General features: G+C 34.5%; 1 protein-coding gene across 2 annotated transcripts in view; it reads left to right on the top strand.

The window, feature by feature from the left end:
- sd (TEA domain transcription factor 1 homolog scalloped) overlaps nucleotides 1-20532 on the top strand; it is a 551305-nt gene that overhangs the window by 485087 nt on the left and 45686 nt on the right. For both annotated transcript variants that reach the window (XM_090383888.1, XM_090383887.1), the window contains exon 8: nucleotides 7288-7395. In XM_090383888.1, the coding sequence (XP_090240014.1) occupies nucleotides 7288-7395 (108 nt within the window). The remainder of the gene's footprint in view (nucleotides 1-7287; nucleotides 7396-20532) is intronic.

Genomic DNA, 20532 nt, shown 5'->3' with positions numbered 1-20532 from the left:
TACCCCAACCTTTCCCTTTGGGTATTAAGCTTTATATGCGTTACACTGATGATGTGTTATTGATAGGAGACAAGTCCACTATTGAGTCTTTTTATTAAAATTTAATGCAATATATGAAAGATTTAAATACACCCTTGAAATAGAAGCTGACAACAAGATTAATTTTCTCAATCTTACAATATACAAAACAGATACAAAGCTAGGAACCAAAGAACCAAAATTTATAGAAAAGACACACACACACACACACACAGGAAAATATTTACACTTTCAATCACATCACCCACTCAGTACTAAAAAGTCCGTTCTTTACAACCAAGTCTACAGTGCTATTAAATACAGTTTTTTATCCGATGATTTGGCTACAGAATTACAATATCTTACAAAAAAGTTCACAGCCAGGAAATATCCTTTACAATTGATTCGACACACAATTTCCGTTGCAGAAAATAAGATCAACAACCCACGTAATCACAACACTAACCAAAACAACAAACAAAACATACGCATCGTCCTCCCCTATCACAGTTGACTCGCCAGACAGCTTTGTCAAGTGGTTGTCAACACAGACATAACATTAATATTTTCATTCATACAACAAACTGGGGACTATGTTTAACACATACAAAGAAACACACAGATATCTAATATGTGTATCCCACGTAATCACAGCACCAACCAGAACAACAAACAAATCATATGTATCATCCTCCCCTATCACAGTCGACTCGCTAGACAGCTTCGTCTAGTGTTCGTCGACACAGACATAACATTAATATTTTCATCATACAACAAACTGAGGTCTATGTTTAATACATACAAAGAAACACACGGATATCCAATATGTGACATCAACAACATTGTTTACGTGATTAAATGGCAATCCGATTGTAATTGTAACGGGTGCTATATCGGGAGTACTACTACTACTAAATACGGTACAATTAAAACTTCCAACCATGTAATTATCGATATAAAGGCTTTAAGACCAATCAAGCTGGCACCGAACTCATGCAGAATGTATATTCCCACAACCACAACCTCCTAATTGATTCAGCTATCACAATTATAAAATTAAAGTCAAGTTATAAAAAAAAAAAAAATAATAAAAAAATAAAAAAAAATAAAATTACAACATGAAGCACTTGTTATAGAATGGTGTCTCCATAACGCCAAGTTTTAACGTTTTGAGTACGAAACTTCCAATAAACCTTTATGGAACTTTGCACATGTCAAATTCCCACGTGTTCTTAGGATTTCTTTAAATATACAATCCCTTTTCTCTCTTATTATTGCCAACCAAAGATGTTATTACAAAAGTCATCCATTATGACCGTTGGCTTCATTTATTAGTTTCACCATCAGATAGCAAATAAAATTTGACAATAAATCTGTAAATGAAATCAGTAACATAATACACTGATAATTAGGTCCATTAGTAATTGTTGTATTTGGTGGACCAAGCTGCACTAGCTGAACACTGGCACTAAAAAATGCCAAGAAGACTTTAAGAATTCCACTTACGTGATAAGCTGTGCAGAATGTCAAGTTCACTAAGAAATGGTTGACTGGACATCAACCAAAAACTTTTAATCTGAATTATGTTATCCACCAGAAAATTATACTTCAATTAAACATTTTCAACTGAAGTAATGACATGTAAAATATGAAATCAAAACCAAAAATAAATTAATGTTAGATATTTATGTCCTAGAAGTAATTTTTCTGACCCGTGATCTTTATTTTTACTACAAATACATGTCATTCTCAACAAATGCTTAAGCCAGAGGTTTACACAGAATGCTGAATACTCAGATCTGGTTGTTACCCCCCATCCCCCAGGCATACTTGCAAATTCCAACAAAATCAGAGGAAGCAGAGATCAGAAGTCAAAAATTCATCCCGGGGGCTCACATCTGGTGAGTATGGGCTTGGCACACCCAGGGTCCTGAGCTGGATATCATCATTCTTCTCTTTCTTGGTGATTCCCTTTTGACACTCTCTCTCTCTCTCTCTCTCTCTCTCTCTCTCTCTCTCTCTCTCTCTCTCTCTCTCTCTCTCTCTCTCTCTCTCGGGGTAACTTGGTAATTTTTTTTTTTTTTTTTGGCTGGTGCTGCATAAGCCTCAGGCTTCCTTGCACCAAATAGCTAATAATAATAATAATAATAATAATATGCCAAAATAATATTAAAATTCATGTTTATATCACTCTGATAGCCATTTTAGTTTGTGTTTTATTTTTATTTGCCACATGCCATGTGTTATGTTTGTGGGGTTAAAAATAAGTTCTACTCTTTGGTTGAGATTCTTCAGTAGAGTTAAGGAATGGTGCAAAGTTTTATTGATGGTTACATCTATGTCTACTAGTACAACACAAACAAAGGGAAAGAAGGATGTTAGTTAATCTTCAGTGTACTAGAGTGTGTGAGTGTGTTATAGATGTTTAATGGCTCATAGGCTACACTGGCTATAGTCCATCTAGTGTACTAGAGTTGTCCATTGTCACGCTTGGGCCAACAGTTATTAAAAGAGGCAGGATAGACTTCTTGCAATCAAAGAGTGGTAGTCATAATCAAGAACCTGATATTCAGAAGCAGCTGCAAGAGCAGAAGCAGTAGAGCAAAAGAAAGATATTCAGAATTCACACCTTCAGTTTATCAAAAATTATTGGACAGTTATTAGATCCCGATGATGTCAGTGCTACTTCTACTATGCCTGGCTATCAGATTACTGAATTTGATTTGATTTGATTCTAATTCTAAAACCAATTATAATAATGAATCCAGAAAAACTGGCCATCTTTATCAGTTCTACTGGATTCATCATTTGAGTTGGTTATTCCAGTAGAATATCAGAGTTTTAAAAGATAAACAATTCTTTTTGTTCAATAATGGAGAAGATAATAGAATCATTGGTTTTGGTACTACATAATTCCTTCTGATTCTCTTTAATACAGATAACATAATTTTAATGGGTGGAACATTCAAAGTTGTTCCTTGATTATTCAGTCAAGCTTATATGCTCCTCATGCTGTGTACAGAGGTCAAATGTTTCTCTACAACATTTATTAAACATCATCTTATAATTGTATGTTCCTGTTGATTAAGGAAAAGGGGCAAATCGGATGTTCGCTGATACTATCAGTAATGGATGCTTATTTCATGTCTAGCTATTTGATAAAAAGTTAAATTTTGGATTACAGTCACTAAGGATCAAATTGTTTGTGAAATCCATTGTAGGGTTGGTTTTTGTTTCTTTAGATGAGCAAGTTGTAACATGGGGGAAGAATCATTTTTTTTAAGGGACTCCAATTGATATTTCATCATTTGAAAAATGTCACAACCTTATTCAATATATTTAATCAACTTCACTAATGCTCTATTCTAATAATCACTCTGCAATAACAAAGCTGTTGGATGTTATGTTAGGATTTGCTCACTCAGAGAGACAGACCTTTCTTTAGTCAATTGGAAACCAGCTCCCATTTAAATACTGGAAATATGAGTTACTTGTCAATCAGAAATAATGAAATTTAATTAGCTGATGTTATTCAAGCTCACCATCAGCCATTTTCAATCCACTGCAGGATGAAAGCCTCTCCAGCAACGCTCCAGTTACTTCGGTTTTGTGCAATGGCCATCCATTTACTACCCACAAACTCACGAATTTTATCTGTCCATCTCTGTCATTGTCTTCCAGGGTTTCTTCTAGCTCCTCTTGAATACCATTCTGTTATTCTCTTAGTCCATCTGTCATCATATCTTCGAGCTATGTGTCCTGCCCAAGATCATTTTAGTTCTTTAGTTTTGATAAGAATGTCCTTTACTTGAGGTTGCTGCCTAATCCATGTGTTTCTCTTCTTATCTAACAGTCTGATTCCCAATATAATTCATTCCATTCTTCGCTGTGTAGTCCTCAGCTTCTCTTCCATTCTTTTGGTGAGTGCCCAAGTTTCACTTACATAAGTCATGGTGGGAAGTATACATCGGTTCATTATTTTGTTTCAGACAAATTGGGATATTGCTCCTCAGTATGTGACTATATTTCCTGAATGTTATCCATCCAAAATTTATTCTTCTCTTGACTTCCAGTCATTTATCATTATTAAAGCTAATGACTTGTCCCAGATAAGTATATGACTCCACCTTTTCAATTACTGCTCCTTCAATCATTATATCCCTTTCTATGGCATACTTGTTCATCATTACTTTTGTTTTAGCCATATTCATCTTTAGTCCAAAATACTTACTAACTCTGCATAACTGATTAAGATTTTCCTCTAATTCTTTGGGATTGTGGCTTATGACCACAATGTCATCTGCAAATCGTAAATGGTTTAGATACTCTCCATTGACATTGATTCGTTTCTGCGACCAGTTTAATCTTCTGAAAGCTTCCTCAAGGGCAGCAGTAAACAGCGTCAGAGATATTGTGTCTCCTTGTCGAACTCCTTTCTCAATTTTTAAATTTGGTACTGTCTTTGTCTAGTCTAATAAAGTAGTGTTCTCGTATATTTTCTTCAAAATCATAATATATGGGGTATTTATCTTGTTGTTCCAGTGCCCGAAACATTGCCTTATGCTGTATGGAGTCAAATGCCTTTTCATAGTCCACAAATGCCAGGCATAATGGTGTTTTATATTCATTTGCTTTCTCCATTAGTTGTGATATTACGAGAAGGTGATCCATAGTTGAGAATCCTTTCCTAAAGCCAGCTTGCTTTTTCAGTTGATTCTCATCAAGTATTCTTTCTAATCTGTTAGTAATGAGCCTTGTGAACAACTTCTAGATCAAAGGTTGCAGGTTCGAATCCCGCCTTGGGCTTGGATCAAAGTACTGCAAAAACCTTGGGAGGTGTATTATGGCAGCAGAAGCTGATGTGCCAAAAAAAAAAAAAAAAAACTTTCTAGATGTGGAATAACAAGCTAATTGGTCTATAATTTCCAATTTTTGATTTATCTCCTTTCTTATGTAGCAAAACTATGATTGCATTATTCCACTCTTTAGGCATCACACCTTTTCTAATGCATTTTGTGAAGAGTCTTGCCAGTTTTTGTGCCATGTCTCTTCCTCTGAATTTTAACACAACTCTACAGTAACTTCATCCCCCCCCCCCGGGGCTTTCTGATACTTCATCTTCTTCAACGCATGTTCTACCTCATCAGGAAGGATATTGGGTATGTCGTATGTGTTACTAATTTGCGATCCATCTTCCCCACTGTTGGCATCATTCCCTCGCTCCTTGTATAATTCTCCATAATAGTCTTCTGCTATTTGAATTATGCCTTCTCTGCTATTTATAAGTACACCATCGCTATTCTTCAGTTTCAGTATCATTTGTATTTCTGTATTACTGCTCATAGCTGCTGATTTAAGTCCTTTGTTTTCCTTTAATGCTTGTTCTGCTTTTCTTTTGTTAAATCTTTTATGTCCTCTCTGAGTCTTTAATATCTTTGCATAACTCAGTATACTCAGTTTTCTCCTTGTCAGTGTTTATCTTGCTCTTCATTTGTCGTCTTCGGTTCATCATGACAATGTTTCTTGACTAATTTTTTCTTCTTTGGATTTCTTTTTACCTATAGGTTTCTTGGACTTTATCACTTTTAGAAAGTTGTAATTTCCTCATCGATATCTTGGTCCTGAGCCATCTGCAGAAGCTCAAACGTTCTTAAGTTCCAGACACACTGCTTTTTCTCCTCTTCTGTTATCTCAAAGACCTTCGTATTATTTACTCGAGTCAGTTTTCTTTTCTTACATCTATATCAAATGTGCATATTACCATTCTGTGATCACTTCCAACATTTACCTTGTTCAGGACGGTAACATCATTCACTATATATCTTCTGTTAGTGAGCATGAAGTCAATTTCATTAGTTGTTAATCCATTTGGGCTCTTCCATGTCCACTTTCTGTTCACCCTTTTCTTGAAAAAAGTATTCATTACTGACAATCCTTGAGATTCTACAAATTCCAAGTCTTTCACCTCTTTTATTTCTTTCACCAATTCCAAAATTTGCTGTAGTTTCCCTTTCTGTGTTGTTTTGTCTCTTTCCACCCTTAGCATTGAAGTCCTCCATAATGATAGTGTAGTAGGTTTTCTGCTCATCTAGAAGACTCAATTTCAGTGTACATTTCTTCAACCTCTTCATCATCATGGCTCGATGTTGGTGCATAAATCATTATAACCTTTAGCTTGTACCTCTTAGAAATCCCGAGTAGTAGTCTTGACACCCTTGGTGATGTACTTTTGAATTCCAAAATGTTGTTTTTTTATATCTTTATGGACCAGAAAGCCAACCCCACCTTTGCTCCTTTCACTGTTTCCATTGATGTATAGCAGATTTCCACTTGATAAACTTATTTTTAAGTGATTAATTTCTTCTTGTTTCAGCCAAACCAATAATATTCCAATTCACATTTTCTAATTCCTTTTCCAGCTCTAATATGTCTTCACCGATAAGCGACCTTACATTGTAATAGACCAAGTTCAGTTTTCGTGCATGGCAGCCTGGTCGTACCCAGAGATTCTTAGCACCCTCTGCTTCCACTCTGATCCTCTCTCACTGCCATAAGAGGGGAAGTGAAAGCTGCTGGGGACTGAGGGCCATTTGTTTCGTCGTGCCGTCATGTGCTGGAGGGTTTGGTCTTTTTCCTCTTCATGCTGACCAGGCTTCTTGCAGAGAACCACTCTACACGTTCGTTGCCACCTAAGTGATGTAACAGGGCTTACCATCGAGAAGGTGTGCATGAGTGGATTTTAGGGAGGCAGGCCAACCCGGACTTCTCCTAAATCTGAAATAGAAAGATACTGGATCCATCAGTGTTTTAGATTGAGTGTCTGATAACACACAGAATGCCTGTTCCCCTCTAAGATTATAGCCAATAGTTTATTCAAGCTATTGGCTATAATCTTGCATTGCATGATTTATTCAATATTGTATTTCTCTTTAAATGACTTACAATAAATGGTTAAGTAATAAGTTGTATTTATTCATTAATTCAACTCCATTAATTTAAACTTTTTTGCCATCTATGTAGGAAGAGGGCATGTGCATAGTCAAGAAAATGGGATTAGGGCATGTTGGACTTACAAATTCCATTTTGAGAAATGATGCACACCACATTATATGTTTCTTTGTTATTATTGTAGATGGCTTTATATTAACCAAAAACTAAAATTATTTTTCCATTTCCCGCAATAGAAAACTACTAGAATTTTTTTACTATTTCATTTCTAGTTTTCTTCGTTATTGTTTATTATTCTTACTTTTTTTTTTTTTTTTTTAGGCTGTTGATATTAGGCAGATATATGATAAATTTCCTGAAAAGAAAGGGGGTCTAAAAGAATTGTATGATAAAGGGCCACAGAATGCCTTCTTTCTTGTAAAATTTTGGGTAAGTTTCTCAGTTAGAAGTAGAGAAAATGGAGCATTTATTATTATTGATAGAGTTTTGGGAAAATAAGTATGCATTTACCCAGAAGCATAATTTTTGATATCAATTAAATAGGAATCAAATATTTTACACCAGTTCAAATATTCAGGTAAGTTATATTGTATATCACAGGTCTGAGCTTGAATTAGAATAATGGATTAACCAGCTAAACTGGTTAATCCATTATTATTCAGTATACAAAATGGGAGCCTACCTGATTGGTGCCACTGATTAAGCATGGTTTAAAATTAAGGATGGTCAAGCCCAAAATCCTGAGTTCTGTGACATTGTCATTTAGTTATTTGAGCAGAATAGAATGCTATTCAGGTGTAAACAACCATGCAACAATGTTTATAGACTTAGACGGTAAGAAGTACAGTGTCCCAAAGTAATCACATTGCTTGTGATTACTTTGGGACACAGCTAAACTGATGAAACAAGAATGCAGCTGTTTAGCATTGCTTATTAATGCAGAACATAAAAATGGTGGAAGTAGACAAAAAGAAAACACTAGAATCAAGCACTTTAATTTGATTGTCCACTGTCCTTTAAGAAGTGTCATTAATAAAAATGAAATATCAGTGTTTTAAGAAATCCATACAAAACATTAAAGAGAAAAAAAAAAAAAATCAAAAATTAGAAAAGGGTTAATGTTCTACTGTAAAGCAGATTGGTAGGAATATGGATAGAGTAATTTCTTTCACGGAGTAACAACACTGACAATCACACAAACTGTAAAGAGCAACAGCAGTGACTGGACTCACAACAGAGTTCAAGAAAAATATCTGTGTGGCTCGTAATAACTTGCGATGACATAAACCAAAGAACTGATTACAATAAACTCCATTTTTTCTATGCATTTATATACATCTGAGTGGAAGTTCATAAAAGTAGTAATATTATCTATGATTATAATAAGCAGAGGATAATGTGGCCTTACTAATATGATGTGCACTGTATTAAATAAGGCCAAATGATGTAAGGAAGCAAACTTTTTCTGCATCAGCCAAAAATAAAGATAATAATAAATAAATAAAATGATATGTGGAGAAGCCATAAAATGCTAATATGCAAGAAAACAAAAACAAGAAGGGTGGAAAGAACAAGCCCTGTTACTGACATCAGAGCTAAGATAACATAAGGAAGCATTTAAAATTTAGAAGCAAATAGTTATAAGCTAAAGAGATAATAGGAATGATAAAAAAAGTTTTCTAAATATATTAAAGGGATAGTAAAACAGGTTTCTAAAATATATAAGGAATAAAGCAGAGAAGATGCATAATGATATTAGCACACGCTTCTTGATTAGACTTGGGTTCGAGCCCGTGACCACCGCATATCCCCGGAACAATATGGCCTTAGTTGCTAATGCTCCTAAATAACAATAACAACAGCATATTGATATTATATTTGAAAGAGAAAAACGTATTTCATCACTCTTCCTCTTTTTGAGGATTCATTAAAAGGTGAAAGGAATAAATCAAAAAGTTGTAGAATTTATAGGGAAGAATGATGCAAAATAAATGTAAAATGAAAAGATCTCAGAATTTACAAATGGGGAAAAATACATTTAATGATCACTTATTATAAATTGCCACCATTTGAAAATATAAATGAATCAATCACAGTCTGCTATGCAAATTAGCTAGAAACATTTGTGTGTTGTGGGGGTGGGGGTCTTAGAAAAACAAAGGAGATCTAGTCTTAGGGGAAAAGATAATAACATAAAAATTGTTCCTTTTGCAGATAATCCAGAAATACAAGTATAACTCTTATATTTAACTGGACGCAAAAAATAATTTTAATATCATATATTGGGATTTCAGAAAATCTTTAAATACTGTTGCACATAACAGACTGCTATTACAAACTGGAGCAATGTGGCATTAAGGGGAAGTTACTGCTATGGATAGAGAGATGGTTAAGTTAACGAATGTAAGAGTAGTTATCAATGGGCACTGCTCTTCATGAACTAATGTTATCAGCGGAGTTCTCCAGGGTTCAGGGTTGGGCCCATTGTTGTTTTCAGTATTTATTAATGATATTAATGGAGGTATATCAGGATTGAACTCCAAGTTTGCAGATGAACTGCTGGCGGGGTGGTTAATGACGGTATGCTACTGCAACAAGATCTAGAAGAATTAGGTTGATGGGCTGAGAAATGCTAGTTGAAGTTCAACATTGACAAATGCAAGGTATTACATATGGTTAGCAGTAATCTCAGAGTAACTTATCAACTGTATGGTGCTACATTCAGTAGTACCACAGAGTAGTGGAAATTTCAAAAAAAATTGTGCAGTCAGAAATGAAATTTTCTGAGCAGTGCAGACATGCTGTGAGGAGAGCTCATGGGATTTTGCCAATGATATACAGGAATTTCATCAGCAGGGATAAGGAGGTGATCATGCCATTGTATAAGGCCTTCATTTGATAATGCCAATTGAATAGCATTATCAAATGAAGCATATCCGGTATTCATTTAAGAACTCCAGCTCATCACAATAACAGCTAGTTCAAGGCATTTTGGCCTCTCATCACGTAGTGGGTGGCCTCAATTTAGCAACCATTGTTGCTGAATGGTGGTATACATTTTTTTTTTAAAAGAATTTCTGCTTTTTTTTTTTTTAAAACAAATAGGTTAACCTGAACAATTTCAGGTTCTGATTTAAAATCTGTAATTGATTTTACCCTATCACATCATTTTCCACAGAATGATAAATAAAAACTGTACTACCCACAGCAAATAAGGTGCTTCAAACAATCGTCCAGGCAGTTTTCAATAAATAGTATTAAAAACAAAAGGTAATGTACACAAGTATTTATATATTCATAAATTCCTTTACTATGTATTTCAAGTGATGCCACATTCATGAGTCTTACATAACAATATACACACAAAGCATTTACAGATTGTCTAAAGCTAACAATACTGTATTAAAACTACTTAAAATGCATTAAAATCTATGAATTCCTTTTTTCCATACAATCTCTGTGGAAAAAAAGAAAAAAATAATTGCCACCTTTCAATTGAATTTTAATGAAATTTGGTTTGGCTCAATAAATATTTTTAACAAGCCCAAATACAAAAATTGCATGAAAATCTATCCATTGGGAGACCCTCTGTTACATGCAAACAGACGAATGGATGGATATATGGTGAACACACACACACACACACACCCCTAAAAGCAACTATTGGAAGTTACAGCTGTGTGGACAGAGTAGACGAAGAGCACAAACTGCCAAAATTTTGTCTGGGAATCTAATCAACACATTGTGAGAGGTTCAGGGCTAAGTATAAACCAAAAGCTGCCAATTCTCTGGACTTACAATGTAAAATTTGTCTTTTTTACTTGATTTGACCTTCCCCTATTTTATCATTGTAATATAGTTAATCACAAAGAGTTTTAGCATTAGCATAGGCACATGATGCAAGAAAGCAAGCTTATATAGCATCAGCCAAAAAAAAAAAACCAACAAAAAACACCCTTATTCCACCCATCCACTCACTCCAAATGTTTGTCAAGTTCTGCCTTGAATCTGTTTAAGCTATCAACTTCCACAACAACAGATGGAAGTTTGTTCCAACAATCAACCACCCGGCGCCTCCGTAGCCAGGTGGGAAGGAGCAGCAGTGCGTAGCACACGCTTCTTGATTAGACCGGGGTTCGAGCCCATCACCACAAAATACGGAGGATGCAGAAAGGTCAAGGAATGACCACTGCATATCCCGGAGCAATATGGCCTTAGTTGCTAATGCTCCTAAAAACCAAATAACAAACAAACAATCAACCACCCGCTGGCTAAAGGCAAACTTCTGCACATCTATCCTACAACCATCTTTCCTCAATTTGAATTTATGCCCTCTCAGGCAATTATTCTGAGCAAGAGGAAGAATCCCATCTGCATTGAGCATGCTCAAACCATTCAAGACTTTATACACCTCAATCAGATCACCTCGCAGGTGCCTAGTCTCCAGACACTGTAATTTGCAAAACTTAAGCCTTTCTTTGTAAGAGCAACCCTTTGTTCTATTCATTAATCTTGTTGCCCTTCTCTGTACTCATTCCAACAGCTCTACATCCTTCTTAAAATGAGGCCTCCAGACCTGTATACAGTACTCAAGGTGTGGCCTGACCATTGCCTTATACAAGGGAATAATCACCTCCTTATCCCTGCTAGAAAAATTCCTGTATATCATTGACAAGACACCATGAGCTACTCTTGCAGACTGTCTGCACTGCTCAGAAAACTTCATTTCTGCCTGCACAATAACCCCCAGGTCCTTTTCATTCTCTACCGCTGTCAGTGTGGTACTACAGAGTTGATACGTTACTCTGGGATTACTGCTTTCCATATGTAGTACTTTACATTTGTTAAACTTCATTTGCCATCTCTAAGCCCACTTGCTCAACCTTTCCAGATCCTGTTGCAGCAGTGTACTGTCAGTGTCATTAACAATCCTGCCAACCTTCGTATCGTCTGAAAACTTGGACATTAAGCCTGATATACCATCATCAATATCATTTATAAATACAGAAAACAACAATGGACCCAACACTGAACCTAAGGGACTCCACTAATAACATTAGTCCATGAAGAGCAGTGTCCATTGTTTACCATTCTCTGTGTTCTCCCACTCAACCATCTCTTTATCCATTGCAGCAATTTTCCTCCAATCCCACACTGCTCCAATCTTTGAAACAGTCTTTCATGTGCAACAGTATCAAAAGCCTTTCTAAGATCCAAATATATAATATCGAAATTATTCCCTGCATCCAGTTCTTTGTGACTGCATCATAGTATCCAATCAAGTTGGTCAGGCAAGACTTTCCCTTAACAAAACCATGCTGTGTCCAAGCTATAACTGAAGTCTTGTCTAGATGATCCTGCAGTGCTTCTTTAACCAGTGCCTCCATTAATTTTTCTGGAACAGAAGTTAAACTCACAGGTCTATAATTACTTGTGTCAGCCTTTGATCCTCCTTTGTGGATTGGGGTCACATTTGCATATCTCCAGTCTGTGGGTACTTCCCCTGAGTCCAGGGAAGCTCTCATAATTATGGCTAAGGGTTTGCTTACTTCCTTTGCCGCCTCCTTTAATATAACTGGATAGATCCCATCCACCCCGGGTGCCTTTTTTATGTTTATCTTCAACAATTTCTCCTCTACTTTACTCTCAGTTATTACAAGATTATCTAGCTTACTGCCAGAGTTGAATACACCTCTGGCATTCCCCTCCCTGAATAACTCCTCGTGTGAATATCGATGCAAAATATTCATGTAGTTTGTTATCTACCTGAGCAGGATCATCAATAGTTGAACCATCAATATCAAGTGGACCAATCTGATTCATCCCCTTCCTTCTAGAGTTTACATAAGTAAAGAACTCTTTGCTGTTTTTTTTTTTTTTTTGCATGCTTTGCCAAAGATTTCTCGTAATCTGCCTTCGCCTGCCTAACCTCCTTTGTAACTTGGTTACAGACCAGCTTATATCTATCACAGGCTTCTGTGTCACATGTTAATTTATATGTATCCCATGTATTTTTCTTCTCTGTCACATATCTAATTAGTTCATCTGACATCCATTTAGGCCTAAATCGTGAACAATATTTCTTTGTTGGTATGAAAAGCCTAGTAGCTTCCAAGATTAATTCTTTGAATGCTTTCCATTTTGAATTTGCTGTTGGTAACATCATAAGTTGGTTCCACAGTACAGAATTTAAATACTGTCTCAGATAACCGTAGTCACCTTTACGAAAGCAAAAAACCCTTCCCTTTACCCTTGATGGTAGTTACCTCTGAGTAAATCCCAGTTCAGCACACTGTGATCACTGCCACCTAGTGGTTCCTTTACCTGCAGATTCTTAATGTATGAAGAATCACTACTGATAATCAGATCAAGAGTATTACTCCCTGTAGTTGCTATCTAGTTTTCTGTTAAACCTTATGCTCTCTAGTTTTTCGTTAAACCTTACACTACCACACGTTGTATCGTATAACAATGGCGGAAAGTTACCAAATCGTGCTAAATTCAAAATAAACCACTTTAGTCTTTTTCTTTTTGCAAATAATAATAATAATAATAATAAAATTAGATTAAAATTGGATTTTAATTTTTCAAATATCTTCCTATTTCCATTAACGAATAGGAATTAACGAAAAAATAGAAAAAGTACAATTATTTGCTGTAATGTGCAATATTTAATTGAATTTATGTGATGCAAAGCTAATTAACAATTTCTTTCAGCAAGATGCCAAAGAAATACAACAAAATTTTAGAAGACAAATATGCAAGATTTCCAATGTTTTGTAAAATGGGAAAAAGGTAACACATTTGCCTTGTGTACATGTAAATGTGATATTTTAATTTCAAGAACAGGAAACACGATGTAATCAGACATAAGCAAACAAATAAGTGTGACAACAGCATGAAGGGTATAGAAAGAAATGCAAAAATACATTTTGAATTTCATTGATGATGTCATATGTGCCAATTGTATATCTGCATCTTTTCGCATAGAACAGTCCAGTGCGTAGCACACGCTTCTCGATTAGACCTGGGTTCGAGCCTGTCACCACCAAATACGGAGGATGCGGAAAGGTCAGGGAACGACCGCCGCATATTCCCGGAGCAATATGGCCTTAGTTGCTAATGCTCCTAAAAAAAAAAATAGAACAGTCTTCCTCAAGTTGTGCTGATTATGCAGGTATATTGTTCAGAAATATGGTTTCATAGTGAAATAGCAAAAAAAATATAGATGTGGAAGAACAAAAAAAGGAGGCATTGTTAGTGAAACTGCATGGATAAGAAAGAAGTAGTGATGGCTCTGAAAAATGTGTTGTTTTCATTTGCTGCAGATGGCAGTAATCAAAGTTATTCCAAGCTATACATACACTATGGTTACCTTTTATAATAATAATAATAAAAAAAATAAAAAATAATCGTCAAATTGAAAGCAGCTTGCTCTCATTGCCAATATTGGAAGGTGACTCTTCTGAACAACTTGAATGCTTGTGAGATTCCTTCAAAAAAAAAAACTCAGGTGTTGATAATGTACCTAAAAACTGGAGTAGCATGGTATTAAAAGAGAAAATTGAGCACTTGGTGGTAACACGCTGTCTTTGTCATCTTACTAATTTGTATGCTGGAAAGGAAGCTGCATGCCTTTCTGTGAAAGTGGATGAATACTTGGTAGAAATTTACTACTATCTAAAAAGAAGTGCTAAAAGGAAATATAAGTTTAGGAAATTAGACTAATGCATGCCACAAACGTAAGATTTAAGCATGTGCATGCATATTGCCTATCTTTGGTTAAATATATAACTATACTGGTAGAACTAGGCTAGTAAATAGATTTCGACAGTTCTGTTTTAAGAAGAGGTTAGAAGTGGTGAGAAAAGAAATATGAGCACTTTGTAGAATTACCAAATTGAAAAGTACAATTCGGTAATTCTGCAAAGGTGTATAAATGATCACCAGTGAGTGCCACTGACTTCTATTCAAATCCAATTTATAATCGAAAAGTTATTAAAGAGACAAATTGATGAATTCAAAAAAAGAACCTCTGAATTACAAACTTATGGTAAAAGAAATCCTAAACAGGCCAAGCAAGCTGATAATGTTAGGCACATTATCCACACTCCTGTAGAAAGTCTTTTCAGGTTTCTTGCTTCTAACATGAATAAAGGAATTTGTTTGTTTCATTTAAATGTTATGCTAACATTTGAAAATCCAGACAGCTCTTCAATCCAGTGTATCTCACATCCATGTACCGAGGTTGCTGCCCTAGATATGTTGAAGAATGTTATGTACAAATTTATTTTACCAACAGTTTTCAATTCTTCCACTTCCATTCTGGAAATTAATTACCATAGCAGACTAAACCAGAAGGATGATTCTGAGTTAATCATAAACATATATTTCCACTGCCAATATTGTAGAGTGTCTAAAAACAAAAGGAGATTTTATTCTTTTAATCAGTGAATGGCTACATTCACTGATCAGTGAATTTATGGCTACATGTGCAAGAGTTCCCATTGAAAAATTATGTTCTTATAAATGCTGAGGTAGCAAAAATTTCTTCAGTTGGGAGTGCATCATTTTCAAATTTGTAATTTTTTATAAGTTTTCAAATATTTCTTGATGTCATGAAAGATAAAGAAATACACGAACGGTAGATATTTTGAGAATCACTTCTGTCAGTTTCAGTGTGAAAACTTACCAGACATTTTATGAAAGAAAAGAATTGAAAAACAGTGGTCCTTGATTGGGGAACTGAGAAGTGCACAAGGAAGCTTGAAATATAACAAATTATCTCTGCTCATGCTTGGAATTTTAACAATTCCTGAAGGCAGTGCTGAGTATGAAAGGATATTCAGCCAGGTTAGAAAAAGAAAAACTGAGTTCAGATCTCTTTCTGGTGAAGCTTTGGAAATGCTCTTGGCAGCCAAGTTTAGATAGCAGGGGCCATTGTTATGAACAAAACTTTGACTCACATTTCTGAAGAGGGTAACAGTATCTTTCTTGAAGTAATCAAAATCATTTAATGTCTAATAGAATATCCAAACAGAAATCCAGATTGAAAAATGTTAGGTAAGCTAATGTTTAAATGCATACCTTATAGATAAACATGCTATGATTATATTTTAATATATACTAGGGGGCTTGGCCTCCTGCTCACTGTGCTCGCTTCTTTTGATAAAATAAAATACTTACAGAAGCTTTCCACTTTGTATGTGTCTCTTCCTCAGCTATGAATACATAAATACATTACTATCTCTATATAATATCAGTGTAGATACACTATAGACAACTCTTAAAGAAAAACTACGATCATAGTGTGAAAAGCATCATTTCATCAGTATCTCATATTGTGCTCATCCTTCACAACATGCTACCATGTATTGCACTACCTTGAATAAGTAACGCTTCACTAATAGAGAAGACTATTGTCACTTATTCTTGGTGGGCACCACCACCCAGGCGGCACCATTTCAAAGCTAGTTGCCTTTTGATTGGTGGGTGCCTTTCACAATGCGATTGTAGTTTTTCTTTAAGAGTTGCCTATGGTGTATCTACACCGATGTTATATAGATATAGAATCTTAAACTCTTAAAATGTTATGCCTTGTTGCATTTAGTTTATTTAAATAAATAGTTACATATGGAAATCAAGAATCGTACCACGTGGTCATGTTAGATAAATGTAGCATGTGACCACACTTAAACAGAAGTTTGTTTTACCACAGTAAAACAAACTGTTACCTATTTTTGTATTTGTTATGTATTTTCACATAACCTGCATCTCTCTTCTCCCATTGGCTGAATAAATATCATTAGGAGGAAAATTATTTTAATATATATATATATATATATATATATATATATATTCATTTTGCAATTTATTTTTATCCCTTTAAATACTATCGAAAATATATATCTGCATCTTGGCTAGAAATAACTCCCAACAACATGTATTCTGTTTGGCAGCACGTTTTGCTCTATTTGGTAAATGATTTCACTGGTTTTGAATCACAAGTTCAGACAATTGCCGTTGTGAAGATCGGAAAAGACTTGGGATTTGAAAATTTTGACACTGCCAATGTACATGACTGCATTGACTCGCATGCAAATGACAGATGATGCAACTCTCCTTGAAATTGACAAGCAAAGTGCCTACGAAGAAAGGAAAACAATTCAAAGTGGCACCAAAAGAAATTTCAACAGAAGAATTGGAGAAAATTTTTTGGGGGATTGACATGGCCTTTGATGCAATTATGAATGGAGATCCGAATGTTGAACATAGCATCAAGATACGGCAAATTTTACAAGATGGGATTCGATGGTACAAAGACTTGTATGCCAAGAAAAAGATGACTTCACCAGACGTCATTATTGAAATACCTGAATAAACAATAAAGCTTTTTTCTCTTCTCTCATGATGTTACCTTTTAGTTAAGAAAATTTTTGCAATATTTTTTTTATTTCAAATCCTTTTAATTAGCTATTAAGTGCAAATTGTTTATAGATTTATTATAATTCATTTATAGACTGTTTCTGGTATGCATTCAATTAACTCATTATAATTATACCTCAATCAGCACTGTTTCACATAACATGGAACAGGTTTCGGTACCAATTATCAGTGGTATGCGGGGTATTGCTATATATATAAAAGTTGTATTAATATATTGAATTAAATATGCATAAATGGATGTGATAGTTATACAAAGTGCTAGCAACTATCAGGGTGAGGAAAGTAGAAAAAGAAGTGTAGTAGATTTATGAAAGGTGAAAGAATGTTAAAATCCTAGAGGTTATGATAAATTAAGAAAAAGTTTGGGCTGAATTACCAAGCCAATATAAAGTGGGGGAACTGTAAAGGAAAATTAGTACATCAAAATAATAATATAATGCAAATAAAAATAAAAATGTTATAGCTGTCATCAGATATGGGGGGAACATATTTAGAAAATGGTCGATTATAGGTAATGCAATTTATGCATGATCTGATGTCAGCAGATATAATCATTGATACATGATCAGGTATTTCATCAGAGGACTAACACCTGACCATGTATCAGGAACTGCGTTCTATACTTGTCCATAGTAGTAGAAGAAAATGAATGGCCAAAACAAGTCATGATAAAGAAATTAGCACTTTCTAATACAGTATGGACAAGGTCGTCCCAATTTTAGGATCTCAAGTCACCATGTTACTTTTCCATGGACTTAAACCACTTATTTTCCTTTGGATATATCTGCATGAAAATCCTTTTAATTAATATTTTAATAAATAATAATAAATATTTATGATTTGTATTTTCTTTATCTGATACATTAAATATATAGCTTATTATTACATAATCCCATCTTTTGGTCTATGCATTCAATAGACACAACATTAATGGTAATGTTTAATTATGTGTGACTTTATTATATTTAAAGCTATACCATTCCAATCACTTTTTCCAACACTTATTATAAACTCTCTCCATGCACTTGTATTCTAAACACGACTGTAGAGGTCACTATGTTCTCACCTTTTTGAATTTTCACGCTGCTTACTATTAAGTCTGCTTCACTGCTATAAATTGTTCTGTTGTGTAATATATTGTTCATTTGGTTGAAACCTGCTTGCATTTAGCTACTCTGCTGAATTGATGCACTTCATCTCCCTGCCAGACTAGTTTTTCACTTCACATTACTTGTAATAATCCAGGTATCGTACATGTTCACTTTCTTATTTTACTTTCGGTTTCATTTTTAAATTCGTTTTATCGGCATGTTCAACACATATATTTCTATACAAGCTTTTGGTATTAGCTTCCTTTTATACTAACGCATACTAATGCCAAAGCCCTTACTATAAGGTTGGACCACATAACCCCAGCAACCTTAGTGTCTTTTAATTACCTTTTCTCTGCTTTTTATCTTTCCGCTGTCTATTTCTAATTTCTTCCCGTTCGTTGAACTATTAGTGCAATACAAGAGAGAAATGAACGTTTCTACTATCCTACTTCTGTCACTATTTTTCTTCATTATTTATTTAAAATACACCTTTTTCCCTTCCCCTTCCTCAATTTAATACTTAATCCTTATACCATCTGCTTGTTCGAAATTGATTTCCTATCTACACAAAATTAAATCCTACAATAAATTCTACATACAGGTAGTTCCTGAATTTACGAGTTACTTCGTTCCTAGTGTGCACTCGTAAAGCGAAAACTCCTAAAGCAGGAATTTATTTCCCATAGACATAATGTTAAAAATAGGGGTTACATTCTCAACAATGAAATTAGTTGGCTAATTAGTTTGTTTAAACAATGATTGATTTATCCAAAGAAATGAAAACGTAGCCTGTAAAATAAAGCATTTATAATAATAAAGAAATTATTTATGACTTACAAATGTTAAAGATTGTTTATTCATCATTGACTAAATGCACACTCGTTGATCACTCATTGTTGGCTCGGCACTCGTTAGTTTGTTGCACAAGGAGTTGTCTTCTTCATAAATGCTTCAAGAGGTTTGTTTCCAAGATAATCTTCTCTTTTCTTTATAAATTTCAATAGCATGCATAAGCATTTTTTAACGGAATGCACAAATTGCAACTAACATGATTTTTGCGGAGTAACAAGTTTATGAAGCTTTAAAAAAAACAAAGGAATGAAGAGAAGGTTCTGAAATTTTATTTACGTTTTTTATACGATTGAAGATTTCAGTAAAGGGGAAACACATTTCACCATAATAATGTAAAAAACGACACAATTCCAGCAATCAGTACTATAGCAAGTGCAATAACATGGAGTTTACTACCTGTTTGATTGCTTGCAGTAATAGAAAAGCCCAATAAACCGGAAAGTGAAAATTGTTTTTATTGTTTTATAGTCATGACCTCCAGAAATGTGCTTTAGAAAAATATCACAAAGCAGTTTAAAATTGGTTCTTATATGAACATATGATAACAGTGAAAGTGTTGTGCATTTTCATGATCTGAATTGGTAACCAATACAATTTACACTATAAAAACGACCTTTTAGAGAGTTATATAGCGAAAATTTCAACTTCCGAGGTCGTGGAACAAATTATCAAGAAACACTGTGTTATTGGGTTCACATTACGATATTTTCATGATACGATGGTGTCTCTGGAATGGATTAATATTGTAAAGTGGAGTACACTGTACAGTATTGTATAGCTACATGCATGGTTTGAAATGCAGTATTTATGAATGTTTAACATTCATTTTTTGCAATTAATGTTCATATTTTAAATTTTGTTGATACTTGAAAAAAAAAAAAAAAAAAAACTTGTAAACCCGGGAACTCATAAAGCAGGAACTGCCTGTAATCATTTAACATTTTTCTATTTTAACTAAATTATTTATACTTCAATAATTTACACTACGTTGGGACTACCTTGTCCATACTGTATTAGAAAGTGCTAATTTCTTTATCATGACGTGTTTTGGCCATTCACTTTTCTTCTAATACTATGAACAAGTATAGAAATGCAGTTCCTGATATATGGTCAGGTGTAGTCCTCTGATGAAATACCTGATCATGTATCAATAATTATTTCTGCTGACATCAGA

The sequence above is a fragment of the Mastigoproctus giganteus genome, chromosome 10 (assembly GCF_048544385.1).
Source record: "Mastigoproctus giganteus isolate SK-2022 chromosome 10, ASM4854438v1, whole genome shotgun sequence".
Classification (NCBI taxonomy): Eukaryota; Metazoa; Arthropoda; class Arachnida; order Uropygi; family Thelyphonidae; genus Mastigoproctus; species Mastigoproctus giganteus.
Note: the sequence above shows the minus strand (reverse complement) of the source record. Positions and strands in the feature narration are given on the sequence as shown.